Consider the following 14,326-nt stretch of genomic DNA (forward strand, 5'->3'; position numbering starts at 1 on the left):
GCGTTCTAGACGGGCTGTCAGTCAGTGCAGTTACAGTGTTGCGCCACAAGATGTTGGAAAGGGACTGTCATTCAACTACACGTTCAAAAACGCTGATTCATTCATTCAAAGAGACGTAATGAAACACGCTGTTGAAATCATTTTAACTTTGAGCGCCACTTTAGAAGGCTCAGCTGACCAGCTATGCGTCGATGCTAAGACAGAGATTTCGCTTTCCTTGGACATGACAACCTATTTTCACAAATATATATGACTCGGCCTGGAGGACAGACGCAAGTAATCGCACGCGCTCAGTCGATCTCTCTCTCATTCACTGTCTGTTTAGGCTTGTTAAGTGCAAATCTGCAGAGCCTCTGTACAAATCAGCATGGTACACATTATGTTATCATTAGTAACTTGTTTAATATTCAGTCCACATGCATGGTGTAAAACGAGAAGGGAATAACCTTACGAAAAAAGAAAACACGTAAAAATCGCGGTTGTTGCGGTTCTTGCATTCCTCTGCGGTTTGCTCGTCAATAGCGCGGTATTGCGACATTGTGGTTATCGCGACAGCCCTATCGAGAGCATCCCACCCAGGGCCATATCCAGCACATGAGCTGTGTTGATGTCTTATTACTGCACTTACTAGCGTTTTCCAGGATTATTCTCTCACACTCTGGTGATAAGCATCTAGAGCTGTCTATGAACTTCCTAAGCAGCCTTTTTCAGGCCAATTAAGAGATTATTGGTGGATAAAGAGAAAAGGACTGCCCTAAAATAGCATATAATACCATATTAATCTATTTATATAAATTTCTTGTTCTGATTCTTACATTGTAAAGCCGTTCAAATAATCATTCTTGATGTTTTAATTGCACTTTTAATGTGAGAGGGACAATGGAAGCCATTTGGAAGGACAATTTAACTGAATTTCAACTGTTAACTGTTACGGAATTTTTGTTTATTAATGCATATTTTCATTTATTGTTTATTATTATTATTATTCATGTTTCATTTATTTATTTATTCACAAAATACTTTGAGATGAGAGTTAAAACTTTTGAAACATTTTTTGTTTAATGCATAATTTCATTCATTTATTTTTTTTATTTTTTTTCCTCATCAGGGTTCAATCTTTATTCTCGTATTTTTGTTATGCATATTTTTATTTATTTTATATTTTATTTATTCTTCACTAAATTACTTTGAGTTCAGGGTTGACCCTAGTTTAAAGACCCTAGTTTTATAGTATTCAGCTTTATATAGATGTTAAATATAAGGTCAAGAAATGTAAGACAATACTATTACATTATGTAATATCCATTGATTTACATTGTACTTAATTATAAATTTGCTTTACTCAAATAATTATATGTATGTGACAACTATGACACTCATTTTGCTCTCTGTATCCTCAGAACTGTTGCCGCCACCAACATGAATGAGACAAGCAGCCGCTCTCACGCAGTCTTCACTATTGTTTTTACGCAGAGGAAGTATGACAGCAAGACAGACCTGTCCACAGAGAAGGTTAGATATTTTACACCCATCCACAGCCATTATGACATCTCACAGAGCTCAGATTCATCCTGCAACCCAAAGTCAGCAAATCCTGTACCAAGTAGAAAGGAAAACCAAGAGAAAGAGACCCGTCCCACTCATCCTGTGTTTGTGGGGCTCATTGTGTAATTGCTGCGGACACAAAGACCGCTCTATGAGGTCCACGGACACAATGGCTATTGTACAGAGCTACTACATTACATTCACTACACAGGACTCGCCTCAGCCCTCGCTCTAATATTACTCATCCAGTTTGGCAGCGGCACCGCTGGCCCAAACTCAAGCACGACAAAATTAAAAGATAACCCAAGCATCCTTTAGCACAATTAGTTTTGCATGCATGCACCAGTGATTTTTCAAGTGCCCTAAAATGATTTGATGAATGAACTATTTGAACTAGTTGAATGATTAATGCAACGCAGGATTTACAAGAGCTTTCTGAATCAGTTCGATTGAATCATCAGAACAATTCATTTGGGTGTCACTATATCAAAAATATGTATATGATTGTATTCCTAATAGACGTGAGAAGAAAAAACATTCCCACGTACGTAGTATGCCTTACTGAAGAGATTTCCTTAAAATCAGTCTGAAAGTGTCTCTGCTGTCTGGTTTCAGGTCAGCAAAATCAGCCTGGTGGATCTGGCAGGAAGTGAGCGTGCTGACTCAACAGGGGCCAAAGGAACCAGACTGAAGGTACAGACTAATTTTACAGCCTCTCTCGAACTCCACCAACACCTGCCATATGTAAAAGTGACTGCAGTCTCCTCCACATGCCGCAAATATTCTGGGAATGTGACATGCATGACAGAACATAAAACACTCAAAACAAAAATATGCATCACAGCTATTTTTATTCCTTTAAGGGTTTGTTTGTTTTAATTGCAAACATATTTTAAGCTGAATTGTATTCATTTAGATGTAATCATAAAACTGACTATTCACCTGTTTGTGCTTCTTAGGAGGGAGCAAACATCAATAAATCTTTAACTACACTAGGAAAGGTTATTTCAGCGCTGGCTGAGGTGGTGAGTATTATTCATAATACCTGTGTCTCTCTCTGTCTGTTTGCCTGCATGTCTTCAGTACTATAACTCTGTGTGCTGTCTGTCTCTCTCCTGACAATGCTTCCCTACCCAGGATAACTGTACCAGCAAGGTAATCTTTCCCGGTGTATGGTCACTAACCACTGAACGGTCTCTATCTAAGCCTATCAACCTTTATCCATGTAACCTTTTGTCTTAAAAGTGTCTTATTCTAGTCTTGATGTCTCATACATCAAGTAATTTCCTGAACCCCCTTCATTATTACAGCAGTAGCTATATTTACCTGCTATATTTCAACATGTTTTACTGGCTGTTTTGAAATAGAGCAAGAAGAAAAAGAAGACGGACTTCATTCCTTACCGAGACTCAGTGTTGACATGGCTGCTAAGAGAGAATTTAGGTATGGACGATGATCCATAATGATTATAAATGATTGTATCAACTATGTTGCATGGGTATTATAAACCAGCATTTAAAAATAGAACTGACTGTATTTCAAAATAATTCAACAGTTCTCTATGTAATATGATAGGACTCTTAAAGGAGTAGGTCACCCACTTCATTATTTAAAACAAAAAAATATTTTATTTGATTTTCTTTTCTTTTGTTTAACTTTTCTTGTCTTTTCTTTTTTGTTTCTTTTCTTTTCTTTTTAGCTTGACAGACCCAATCCTTATTCACTGTATTTTTTTGGGGGGTGAACTATTCCTCTAAATATTATCTATATTCAACAGATTTAATTAAAACGTTCTCATACAATGCCAACCAATAGCTATTAAATGAAAATATTGCAGAGGTTTAGCATTTAAAATGAATTTTAAACATTTAAAACAAAAGAAAATTACACTTGTGCTTTCTTTAATGTTCTGTGGAAGGTGCATCCTTTAAACTCATTGGCCTGTCTTGGATCAATACTCCAGTCGAAAGAAACTGCATTACTAGGTGTTTCTAATTGTTTGCGTAATTGTGCCTGTCCACCAGGAGGGAACTCGAGGACAGCTATGGTGGCCGCCCTGAGTCCTGCTGACATTAACTATGATGAAACTCTCAGCACACTCCGGTAAGAATTCACGTCCTACTCCCACTTCCCATTAAACAGTGTGTCTTCCATTCTTAGATGGTCTTGATTTTGATAAGGGGACTCTTGTGATCTCAATGGCTGTTTGTGAAACCAGACAGCAGAGACACTTTCAGACTGATTTTAAGGAAATCTCTTCAGTAAGGCATACTACGTACGTGGGAATGTTTTTTCTTCTCACGTCTATTAGGAATACAATCATATACATATTTTTGATATAGTGACACCCAAATGAATTGTTCTGAATCAGTTCGATTGAATCATCAGAACAATTCATTTGGGTGTCACTATATCAAAAATATGTATATGATTGTATTCCTAATAGACGTGAGAAGAAAAAACATTCCCACGTACGTAGTATGCCTTACTGAAGAGATTTCCTTAAAATCAGTCTGAAAGTGTCTCTGCTGTCTGGTTTCAGGTCAGCAAAATCAGCCTGGTGGATCTGGCAGGAAGTGAGCGTGCTGACTCAACAGGGGCCAAAGGAACCAGACTGAAGGTACAGACTAATTTTACAGCCTCTCTAGAACTCCACAACCACCTGCCATATGTAAAAGTGACTGCAGTCTCCTCCACACACTGCAAATATTCTGAAAATGTGCATCACAGCTATTTTTATTCCTTTATTCCTTTTATTGACTACAAACATATTTTAAGTTGAAATGTTTTAATTTGATGTAATCAAAAAACTGACTATTCATTTTTACCCCACCTATTTGTGCTTCTTAGGAGGGAGCAAACATCAATAAATCTCTAACTACACTAGGAAAGGTTATTTCAGCGCTGGCTGAGGTGGTGAGTATTATTCATAATACCTGTGTCTCTCTCTGTCTGTTTGCCTGCATGTCTTCAGTACTATAACTCTGTGTGCTGTCTGTCTCTCTCCTGACAATGCTTCCCTACCCAGGATAACTGTACCAGCAAGGTAATCTTTCCCGGTGTATGGTCACTAACCACTGAACGGTCTCTATCTAAGCCTATCAACCTTTATCCATGTAACCTTTTGTCTTAAAAGTGTGTCTTATTCCAGTCTTGATGTCTCATACATCAAGTCACTTCCTGAATTCCCTTGATTATTATTACAGCTGTAGCTGTATTTACATGCTATATTCCAACATGTTTTACCGGCTGTTTTGAAACAGAGCAAGAAGAAAAAGAAGACAGACTTCATTCCTTACCGAGACTCCGTGTTGACATGGCTGCTCCGAGAGAATTTAGGTATGGACGATTATCCATAATGATTATAAATATTTTATCTACTAGACTAGAATAGACTGCATTTCAAAATAATCCAACAATTCTCTATGTAATGTGATTGGACTATTAAATGAATATTTCTCCCACTTCATTGTTTAAAACAAAAATATTTTATTTTTTTATTTAATTTAAAATATATTCAATTTTATATAAAATATATTAATTGATTGAAATAAAATGTTTTCATACAATGCCAACCAGTAGCTATTAAATGAAAATATTGCAGAGATTTACCATTTAAAATGAGTTTTAACCATGTAAAACTAATTTGAATAATCAAACAGAAAATTACACTTGTTTTTTTTAATGGTCTGTGGAAAGTGCATCCTTTAAACTAATTGACCTGTCTTAGATCAATACTCCAGTCGAAAGATTTTGCATTACTTAGTGTTTCTAATTGTTTGCATAATTGTGCTTGTTCACCAGGAGGGAACTCAAGGACAGCTATGGTGGCCGCCCTGAGTCCTGCTGACATTAACTATGATGAAACTCTCAGCACACTCAGGTAAGAATTCACATCCTACTCGCACTTCCCATTAATCAGCGTGACTTCAATTCTTAGATGGTCTTGATTGTGATAAGGGGACTCTTGTGATATCAATGGCTATTTGGATCATTGTCATTGTTTGCTCATTCACAGATATGCAGACAGAGCCAAGCAAATCAAATGCAACGCTGTCATCAACGAGGACCCCAATGCCAAACTGGTGCGGGAGCTGAAGGACGAGGTGACACGTCTAAAGGAGCTGCTCCATGCCCAGGGGCTTGGGGACATTCTGGACAGTAAGTCGAGGCACAGCGCCCCCCAATGGCTTCTTCTATACATGCCAATTGCCAGGCATTTAGGAGGTCACTTACTGTGCTCACAAGTGGCAAATTCTTCAGCTCCGATGCTGCAGTCTCGCCCAGCCTACATTGTCTTCATGTTGTTCCTTTTACATCTTCATTTAACCATTTCATCAACATGCGATGGAGATTAGGGATATGATGGTTAGAAATTACAATATTGTTTTCCAAAATGCAAATCTTGTTACAACATGTCCAGTTTAACAAGTCAAGTGTTTCCATCTCATGTTTGTCCTTACAGTGTTTTGTCTAGTCAAATCTAACTGCCTCAGTCAGTCATTCCTCTACTAGTCCTCTCGACTCTGATCTCTCAACCTTCTCCTGTTCTTCCTGCTTCCCTTCAGTCAAGCCAATGGGGGATGATTACCTTGGAAGTGGAAGCAAATGTGTGTATAAGCTTGACGGGGCCACATCCTCTCGCTCTCCCCTTTTGTTACCAGTAGCCTTTTCATCGCTTCTGGAATACAAACGTGTCAGCTTTGCATGCCTCCGTTTTTTTTTTTTTACTGCAAGGAATCCCAGGCATACAACAGATAAATATGAGATGGATTGGATGGGTTAGATTGCCACTGGCAGGCTTTATGTCTGGCATGGTGCAGTCTTAATGGCAGGCTTTTCTTCAAATAAGCCTAAGCCCAACCCCATGCCACAGCACGATAGATCTGATAGACTGCATCTGGAAGCACTTAAAGGGATAGTTCACCCCGAAATGAACATTTTGTTATCATTAAATCTTTCACAAGAATGTCCTAGCTTCAATTCCATACAAGGAAAGGTAATTTATACTTTTAAAATTCCAAAATACAGTATAATATGTATCATAAAAGTAACATAAATGGACGAACCTTTAAAATTTTTTATTTGCAATTAAAGCCTTTTAAAGGCAATTGACTTCTTCAAAAAAATCTGTTGTATGACATTCTGCTGAATGTCAATTTGGTTAAGAAGCAGATTTTTATATAATATTAATATACACATGCATACACAGTATGCATTGTCAAAATTAATGGTAGTTTAATAGCAACATGTCTTTTTTGAGAATGTGTCTTGAATTGAAAATCAACATGAAATGGCATTGCTACCCTTTTTATGGCCATAATCTGACAAATTTTCAAATGAAATAAAAAAAATAAATAATGAATGAGGAATGTTCAGTTTAAATGGATTTTGTCTTGTTCCATTTGGTTCTACATTTGGTTTGTTCATTACACAAAGCTACTGACTTAAAATATAGTCGTATGGCTTAAATGAAAGTTATACTGTTTGGAATGACAACAATAAATGATGATCATTTTTAGGTGTACTATCCCTTTAATATATCATCACTCTTTTAAATCTGATTATATTTTGTCATTTAACTGTTATTGTCCTTTAATGGAATCTTCCTCTTTTTTTTCTGCCTAGTGAGGTTTTATTGTGTCATTTAACTGTTCATTGCAGGTCACACTATTAACGATGTTAAAACAATGATCTATCGGGCAAAAGGTGCATGTTTTCATGTTTTCTTACATTTGCAGAATAGCAGTTGCAGTGGTAGTGTAAGAATAGGTAGCTACCTTTGTCCAAGTGCCTCTGAATCCTTTTTCCTTCCCTGTTCTTCATATCCTCTTATGCAAGCTCGGTGTACCTTTTTAAAAGCTGCAGAATGGAATCAGAGCTCAGGTGGCTATTTGGTTTTCTATCTGACTGGGAGTTCTTGATATGTGCAGAGAGATGAACGCACACTGTGCTTTCTACCGCTACAACCATATGGCGCTGGGAAAGCAAACATTTTAACTTGACCGAAGTGCTTGCCATGGTCTGTGTGCTAGCGGCCTCAATCGCATCATCAGAACGCATGAACAGTAATGTAATGCAGTGCTGCTATGCCGCCATGTTGGCCTAGTTGCTTCAGGAGAGTCTTTTCAGATAAATGAAGTGGGGGAAAAATCCAATAGAGTGAATATGCAGCAGAAAGCTCGAATGAACTGCGATAAAGCTCCCTGGGAGAGGTTTTGTAAGCACAGTCCCCTCCTAGTCACCGTGGCTGTACCAAAAAGATGTTTTGAAGAGATTTGTGGCAGCCAAACATTGACAGCATCATGATTTAAGAGCGATGTGCCTCGTGGAAAAGACGTTTTATAGCTTATATCTGCAGCATGTTATCATACTGCTCTTCCAGTCCGCCAAGCCTCCCTCTCCTGGTTTGTGACCTTTATGCAATCCCTCCACCCCACATCTCTTCTTTCACATCTGAGAAGTGATGTCAGTTTTCACCCAGGACAGAATTCAGTCAAATTGATTTATCGCATCGCAAGAAGTAATTTATCACATTTAAAAGTGCCTGTAAGATCGACTGCACTGTTTGTAAGTCACATGTTGTTGAACATTACATAATTTATTAAATATGATGCATATTTATAGCATGCTACTAATAACAGACGATGCCATTTATTGTCATAATAATGCTTAAAATAAGTGCGTACTTCAAAAATCCTGTTCTTAATTAGTACCTTTCAAGTAAACTATTTTCAAGTAAAAATATTAGTTTTAAAAATTATGCAAATATTTTATATCCTTTAAATAGTAATTAGTTAAACTGACATAAGTAAAATTGTATAAAATATTAACATCCAGATATTAAAATTTTTTAAATGACAGTTTCAAAAAATATTGTATACTGTTGTTAAATTAATATGCTTAAAACAAGGCAAATTTACCTAAGAAGCAAAATTGTACAAAATATTATCCACATATTAATATTGTATACAGTGTTTTAAAAATGACAAAATTTCAAAATACTGTAGTTGAAATTAATATTTTTAAAACAAGACAAATTTACCTAAGAAGCAAAATTGTATATATTAAGACTAAATTTCTGAGAATGTATGTCAACATGAAACTGCATCAGTTTATTTTATTTCTATAATCTTATGCATTTTCAAATAAAATATAATATTCAACAAGACAAAAAAAAATGAATTTAAGTGTATTTGTCTTGGTCCATCATGTTTTTCATTTGCTCATTTAAGCTATATTTAGTGAGATTTACGGTTAAAGAATTGCCAATGGAACAAGACAAAATACAGTTAAATTTAGATACATTCCCCAAAACATGTCTTAATAAGCTTGTTTTAAGGATGTTATTGCTGGACAACAAAGGTGATTTATGAATAGGATTTTTAAAGTATAGGGGATAGAAATGTGTTCATATAGAATGACCTGAGGTGAAAACTGTATCAGACTGTCTGACTGGCGTGTTTGTTGTAATCCTGTTGTTGTAAAACTGTGTGTCTTACATGGGCCTTTCCTCCTCTTTGTCCTTTTTCTTTCTTTCTGTCTCCTGTACTCTCTCACATTTCTGTCTCCACCACTTTCGCTTCTTCCTCCTTGCATCGCCTGTCTCTCGTCTGTGGCTCAGACCTGAAAGATATACACAACAATAAGCATAGATACTTGCTTGCCTCAGAGAACCAACGGCCTGGCCATTTCTCCACAGCACCTATGAGCTGCCTGACAGCCTCTCCATCTTCAGGCTCTCTGTGCAGCCAGGCAGGGCTCCAGTCCGTCTCAAGCATCCAGGAGCGCATCATGTCCACGCCGGGCCAGCGCATCTCACAGAAACCAGCAGATTCATTGCCGAATGATTCCGTGTTCTGAACGAATCGGTTGAGTCAAAGTTTCATTAGCCCATGCATAAACATCTGGTGTATCAGCCATTTGAACGAATCGCTTGAATGAACAACTCAGTGACTCACTCATTAAATGCTCACTACTGGCACCTACTGGCGTTTTAATTTAGTTTAAAAGTATAATTTTCCCCATCATTTCTTGTTTGTATATTCCAAAAAATATTTAAAACAATATCATAACATTATTCAATGCAGTTGTATTTTTTCAGTGTAAATGATTTAATTTGATAATGTATAGATAACAATAATCACATTATTATAATTGAATTTATAGATTAAATGTAAGAATTTGAAATGAAAGATGAAGTATTAATTAGGTTAGGGGGAAAATGCCCTCTATAAAGGTAAAAAATGCCCTTGGATTAAATATAAAAAACATTCAGATTTATATGTCACAGCTGATAGAAAACTGATAAGAATATTGGTTCAGAATAAGTCATATTTGCACAAAAAAAAAAAATATATATATATAAGCCCGACACCCCCACATATCAAATCCCAATTTAACCCCTGATTTTTTATATATATATATATATATATGAAAAACCATTTCATGGCGTCACAGAGGTTTCCTCTTGAATGAATCAAAACTAATTCGCTAACAATGTGTAAGAAGCTAATGGAGGTGCTTCAGGCACCTGCTGACCTTTTACATTCAAAATGTTCTACTGGTAGTGATTTGCATGTTCTCATACATATGTATACTCTACTCTGGATCACTATGGCAACCTGAGAGTATTTCAAGGACTTCATCTGTGCTGTTATGCTTTCGTTCTGACAGATTGTGTCTAAGTGAATGATATCTGATATATCAGCTGTCTGTGAACACCTATAAGCATTATGACGTTGTCATAACAAAATTTAATTAGTTGATACCAGTGAAATTTCTGGGTTGTTAATACCAAGTGTTATTTAAAAAGTTATGTTTAAATAAATATTACTTAATAAAATGTTTAAGTACTTTATATATATATATACTTATTACTTATTATATACTTAGTACTTAAACATTTTATTAAGTAATATTTATTTAAACATATAACTTTTTAAATAACACTATATATATATATAGTTCAATAAACAGTTCAATAAGCAAGTACAATAATATTAGGTCACTTACATTTTAGGCGGAACCACAGCGCATCTCACAGCAACCAGCCGATTCATTGCTGAATGATTCCGTGTTCTGAGCGAATCGGTTGAGTCAAAGTTTCATTAGCCCGTGTATACACATTTGATGAATAGCCGTTTGAACGAATCGCTTAAATGAACAACTCAGTGACACACTCAATAAACGCTGGCGTTTTTATTTAGTTTAAAAGTATCATTTCCACCATCGTTTCTTGTTTGTATATTCCAAAAAATATTGAAAACAATCTCATAACATTATTCAATGCAGTTGTATTTTTTTCAGTGTAAATTATTTAATTTGATAACGTAGAGATAACAATAATCACATTATTATAATTGAATTTATAGATTAAATGTAAGAATTTGAAATGAAAGATGTAGTATTAATGAGGTTAGGGGGGGAAATGCCCTCTTATTAGGCAACATCACACAACGTTTTCACCATTATGACTGTTTAATAGTTCAGTAAACAGTTCAATAAGCAAGTACAATAATATTAGGTCACTTTTAGGCCAAACCACAGCGCATCTCACAGCAACCAGCCGATTCATTGCTGAATGATTCCGTGTTCTGAGCGAATCGGTTGAGTCAAAGTTTCATTAGCCCATGCATAAACACTTGATGAAACAGCCGCCATCGTTTCTTGTTTGTATATTCCAAAAAATATTTAAAACAATCTCGTAACATTATTCAATGCAGTTGTATTTTTTCAGTGTAAATGGTTTAATTTGGTAACGTATAGATAACAATAATCACATTATTATAATTGAGTTTATAGATTAAATGTAAGAATTTGAAATGAAAGATGAAGTATTAATGAGGTTAGGGGGAAAATGCCCTCTATAAAGGTAAAAAAGAAGTCCTACTTTACCTCCCACCAGTGGCTTGATGCCATTCACTGAGATTCTCTGTAAATGTGTGAGATGGTAAAGGACGAAAAGAGAGAGAAAAAATATACGTGGCTAGAGCTTCCAGGCATTAGTTTCCATGGTTACGGCAAGTGGCTCACACCAGTGACGTCAGCCTCTGACGCAGTTCGGCAGAAAATCAGACAGAAATAGATTTGGTTTGTATCAACCAAACATATGGATGTATAATAAAATGTGAGAGCATTGACCTTAATCAATAACATAATCAGATCGATGTCAGTTTGTCCTGTGTGATTCACATGCAAACCAGTCACTACATGTCATCTGTGATTGCCCTGCTTACAATCCATTACTTACTGATCAATAGTTTGGAATAATTAGGATTTTTAAAATGTTTTTGAAAGAAGTAAATAGATGTAATATTGTGAAATATTATAGTGATTTCTGAAGGACCGTGTGACACTGAAAACTGAAGTAATGACTGCTGCATTACCATTACAGGAAAAAATGATATTTTTAAAAAATATATTAAAACAAAATTAAATTACTTTAAATTGTAATAATATTTCCCTGTATTCCCATATACAATTATTCCAAACTAGTAGTGTATATGTATAGTCCTCTGTCCTCTGTAGTTATCTGGGTTTGTCAGAAGGATCAACAGGTTTAAAGAAGCCACAGTGTTACTTTCTGCATGAACAGATGGCAGGGGTGTTAACCCTTTAGGAAGGATCTAGGGGGAGCTTCCTGTCCCTTAGGCCAGATGGTTCTGGTCTTCCTCCTGGCCAGGGACAATAAGGGCCAGATACAATAGAGGAAAATGAGTGTTGGGCTTCCCGTATTTAACTGTGTTTACTGCTCTTGACCCCACATCAGGCAGTTGTCCCATTGCACACGGACTTGAAACCATAACCAATTCTTTAAAATTGTAATAATATTTCACAATATTGTTTTTTTTACTGTATTTTTGATCAAATAAATCAACCTTGGTGAGCATAAGAGACTTCATTCAAAAACATTAAAAAATCTTTTGAAAGCTAGTGTAGATTATGTATATAGTCTACTATATCTATATACATTTTATCGTGCCAGCAATATTTAGCCATTTCAGGCCGTGTTTTATACCTCAAAGCATGTATTTCCAAATTATCCTTTGAAATATGCTGACCCTCTTTGTCTGCCATCCTGCAGGAGTCAGAGAAGATCATAGCCGAGCTGAATGAGACCTGGGAGGAGAAGCTGAGGAAGACTGAGGCCATCCGTATGGAGAGGTCAGTGAGGGTTTAGGTGCCATCTGGCTCCCTTCCTATTGTCTCTGTGCCCATACCCATAATGCCCATGAGGAGTGTCTGCTATGTGCCTGCATGCTCAGCTGGTGCCAGTCAGTACCAGACTTAAGCAGCTGTCAAATCGCACATAACACACCGACCTCAACACTAACATGCACATTCAAATATTCAAGAAATATTTTCCAGATGTCTTTAGTGCGAACTGTTCATAAAAAGGTGTTGAATGTACTGTCATTCAGCATGAGCCTGATGTTTTCCTTTCCTCCCCTCAGAGAGGCACTGCTGGCAGAGATGGGAGTGGCCATACGGGAGGACGGGGGAACCCTGGGTGTCTTCTCTCCTAAAAAGGTACAACACATGTAAACTCCTCTTCATTAATCACCATTACTGTCTGCACCAGTCACCTCCTTCTCATGTCTGGGCCTTTCTTTCTTCGTATTCATCATCCATCATTATTCATCCATTCCTTTTTTTCTTTTATCTTTGGTTTTGCTTGCCTCTTGCAATGGAATCCTATTAGATTGGTCCTGATAGACCAACGTCACTGTCTATTGAGGACTTTAGTGTTTATTCTTCTAATCAGGTTTGTAGAATTCAAGTTTTTTATTTTTATTTTTTATTTTTTCAAAAATAGAGTTCATGTAGCAAGCCATAGTTGTGTATTACTGAATAGTTAACATTTTCACACATCACATTTAATTTAATTTTATGAACAGATTAATGTACATCACCATCAGTGTGCTATAGTGTTTCCTGCATCGACATGCAACGTGACCGATTTTGACAGATTCAAAAACGAATGACTCTCATGAGTCTAATCAATCAGTTCTTTTAATAAATAGGACAAAAAGTTTTTGCCTTTTGGAATTATTAGTTAAACCCTTCAGAGCTGATACTGATTTAACGTCTGACTGGATGTTTATATGTCAACATGTAAAGACACCTTTTACAACAGATTTGTATTGTATTTGTACAGATTTGTAACAGAATAAAAATTGTGTAATATATTTATAACTACAGAGTAGCTGGAAACATCAGGGACTGATGCTTTTGCTTGCAAAACAAGGTCCATTGTGTGCCAGAAAGTACTTTTACCATAATTGCATTGTCTTTTTAGTGTTCCGCCCTGAAACACATCAACACAGTTAGCCTGCCTCTAAAACAAGGCATCTCCTCCCTGTCATTTAATTGTTTTTATTTGCCTGCTTATTCATGCTTTCATTCAATTTCTCTCCTTTTTTTCTCTATGACATCTTTCTGTCATTTTGACTGTCAAATAGCTTTACGTTGAAAGGCCCTGTGAACTCTATACTGACTTTAATGGGGTGTTTTCACCCAAAAAGGTTGGTGGTATATTAGTAGATTATGATGTGCAGTAGTTTCTAGTTATTTAGTTGATAGAGGCTAATGTAGTGCATTATCAGCCGTTGAAGAAGCCACATTTAATGGCTTTCTGTGAGTCATTATAAATCATTGAAATGGCATTTAACCTCATTATTTCACCTTTTAATTGGCCCTTGAATGCAGCTGGCGCTGTAGTGACATTAGTCACTTTTGTCTGACTTGTCTAACATTATCATTGACCCTGTTTCCCTAC

The 14,326-nt window shown here is 36.3% G+C and overlaps 1 protein-coding gene across 1 annotated transcript in view; it reads left to right on the forward strand.

Annotated features, from left to right (window-relative positions):
* Positions 1 to 14,326, forward strand: part of LOC107695777 (kinesin-like protein KIF1B) — an 84,145-nt gene that overhangs the window by 34,895 nt on the left and 34,924 nt on the right. The window contains exons 7-17 of the mRNA XM_016495818.1: positions 1,401 to 1,512; positions 2,161 to 2,238; positions 2,505 to 2,570; positions 2,913 to 2,988; positions 3,570 to 3,648; positions 5,564 to 5,706; positions 9,248 to 9,375; positions 12,632 to 12,711; positions 13,002 to 13,077; positions 13,250 to 13,312; positions 14,010 to 14,072. Coding sequence (XP_016351304.1) covers positions 1,401 to 1,512; positions 2,161 to 2,238; positions 2,505 to 2,570; positions 2,913 to 2,988; positions 3,570 to 3,648; positions 5,564 to 5,706; positions 9,248 to 9,375; positions 12,632 to 12,711; positions 13,002 to 13,077; positions 13,250 to 13,312; positions 14,010 to 14,072 — 964 coding nt within the window. The remainder of the gene's footprint in view (positions 1 to 1,400; positions 1,513 to 2,160; positions 2,239 to 2,504; positions 2,571 to 2,912; positions 2,989 to 3,569; positions 3,649 to 5,563; positions 5,707 to 9,247; positions 9,376 to 12,631; positions 12,712 to 13,001; positions 13,078 to 13,249; positions 13,313 to 14,009; positions 14,073 to 14,326) is intronic.

This window comes from Sinocyclocheilus anshuiensis, unplaced genomic scaffold, assembly GCF_001515605.1.
Source record: "Sinocyclocheilus anshuiensis isolate Anshui unplaced genomic scaffold, SAMN03320099.WGS_v1.1 scaffold234, whole genome shotgun sequence".
NCBI classification, from domain to species: Eukaryota; Metazoa; Chordata; class Actinopteri; order Cypriniformes; family Cyprinidae; genus Sinocyclocheilus; species Sinocyclocheilus anshuiensis.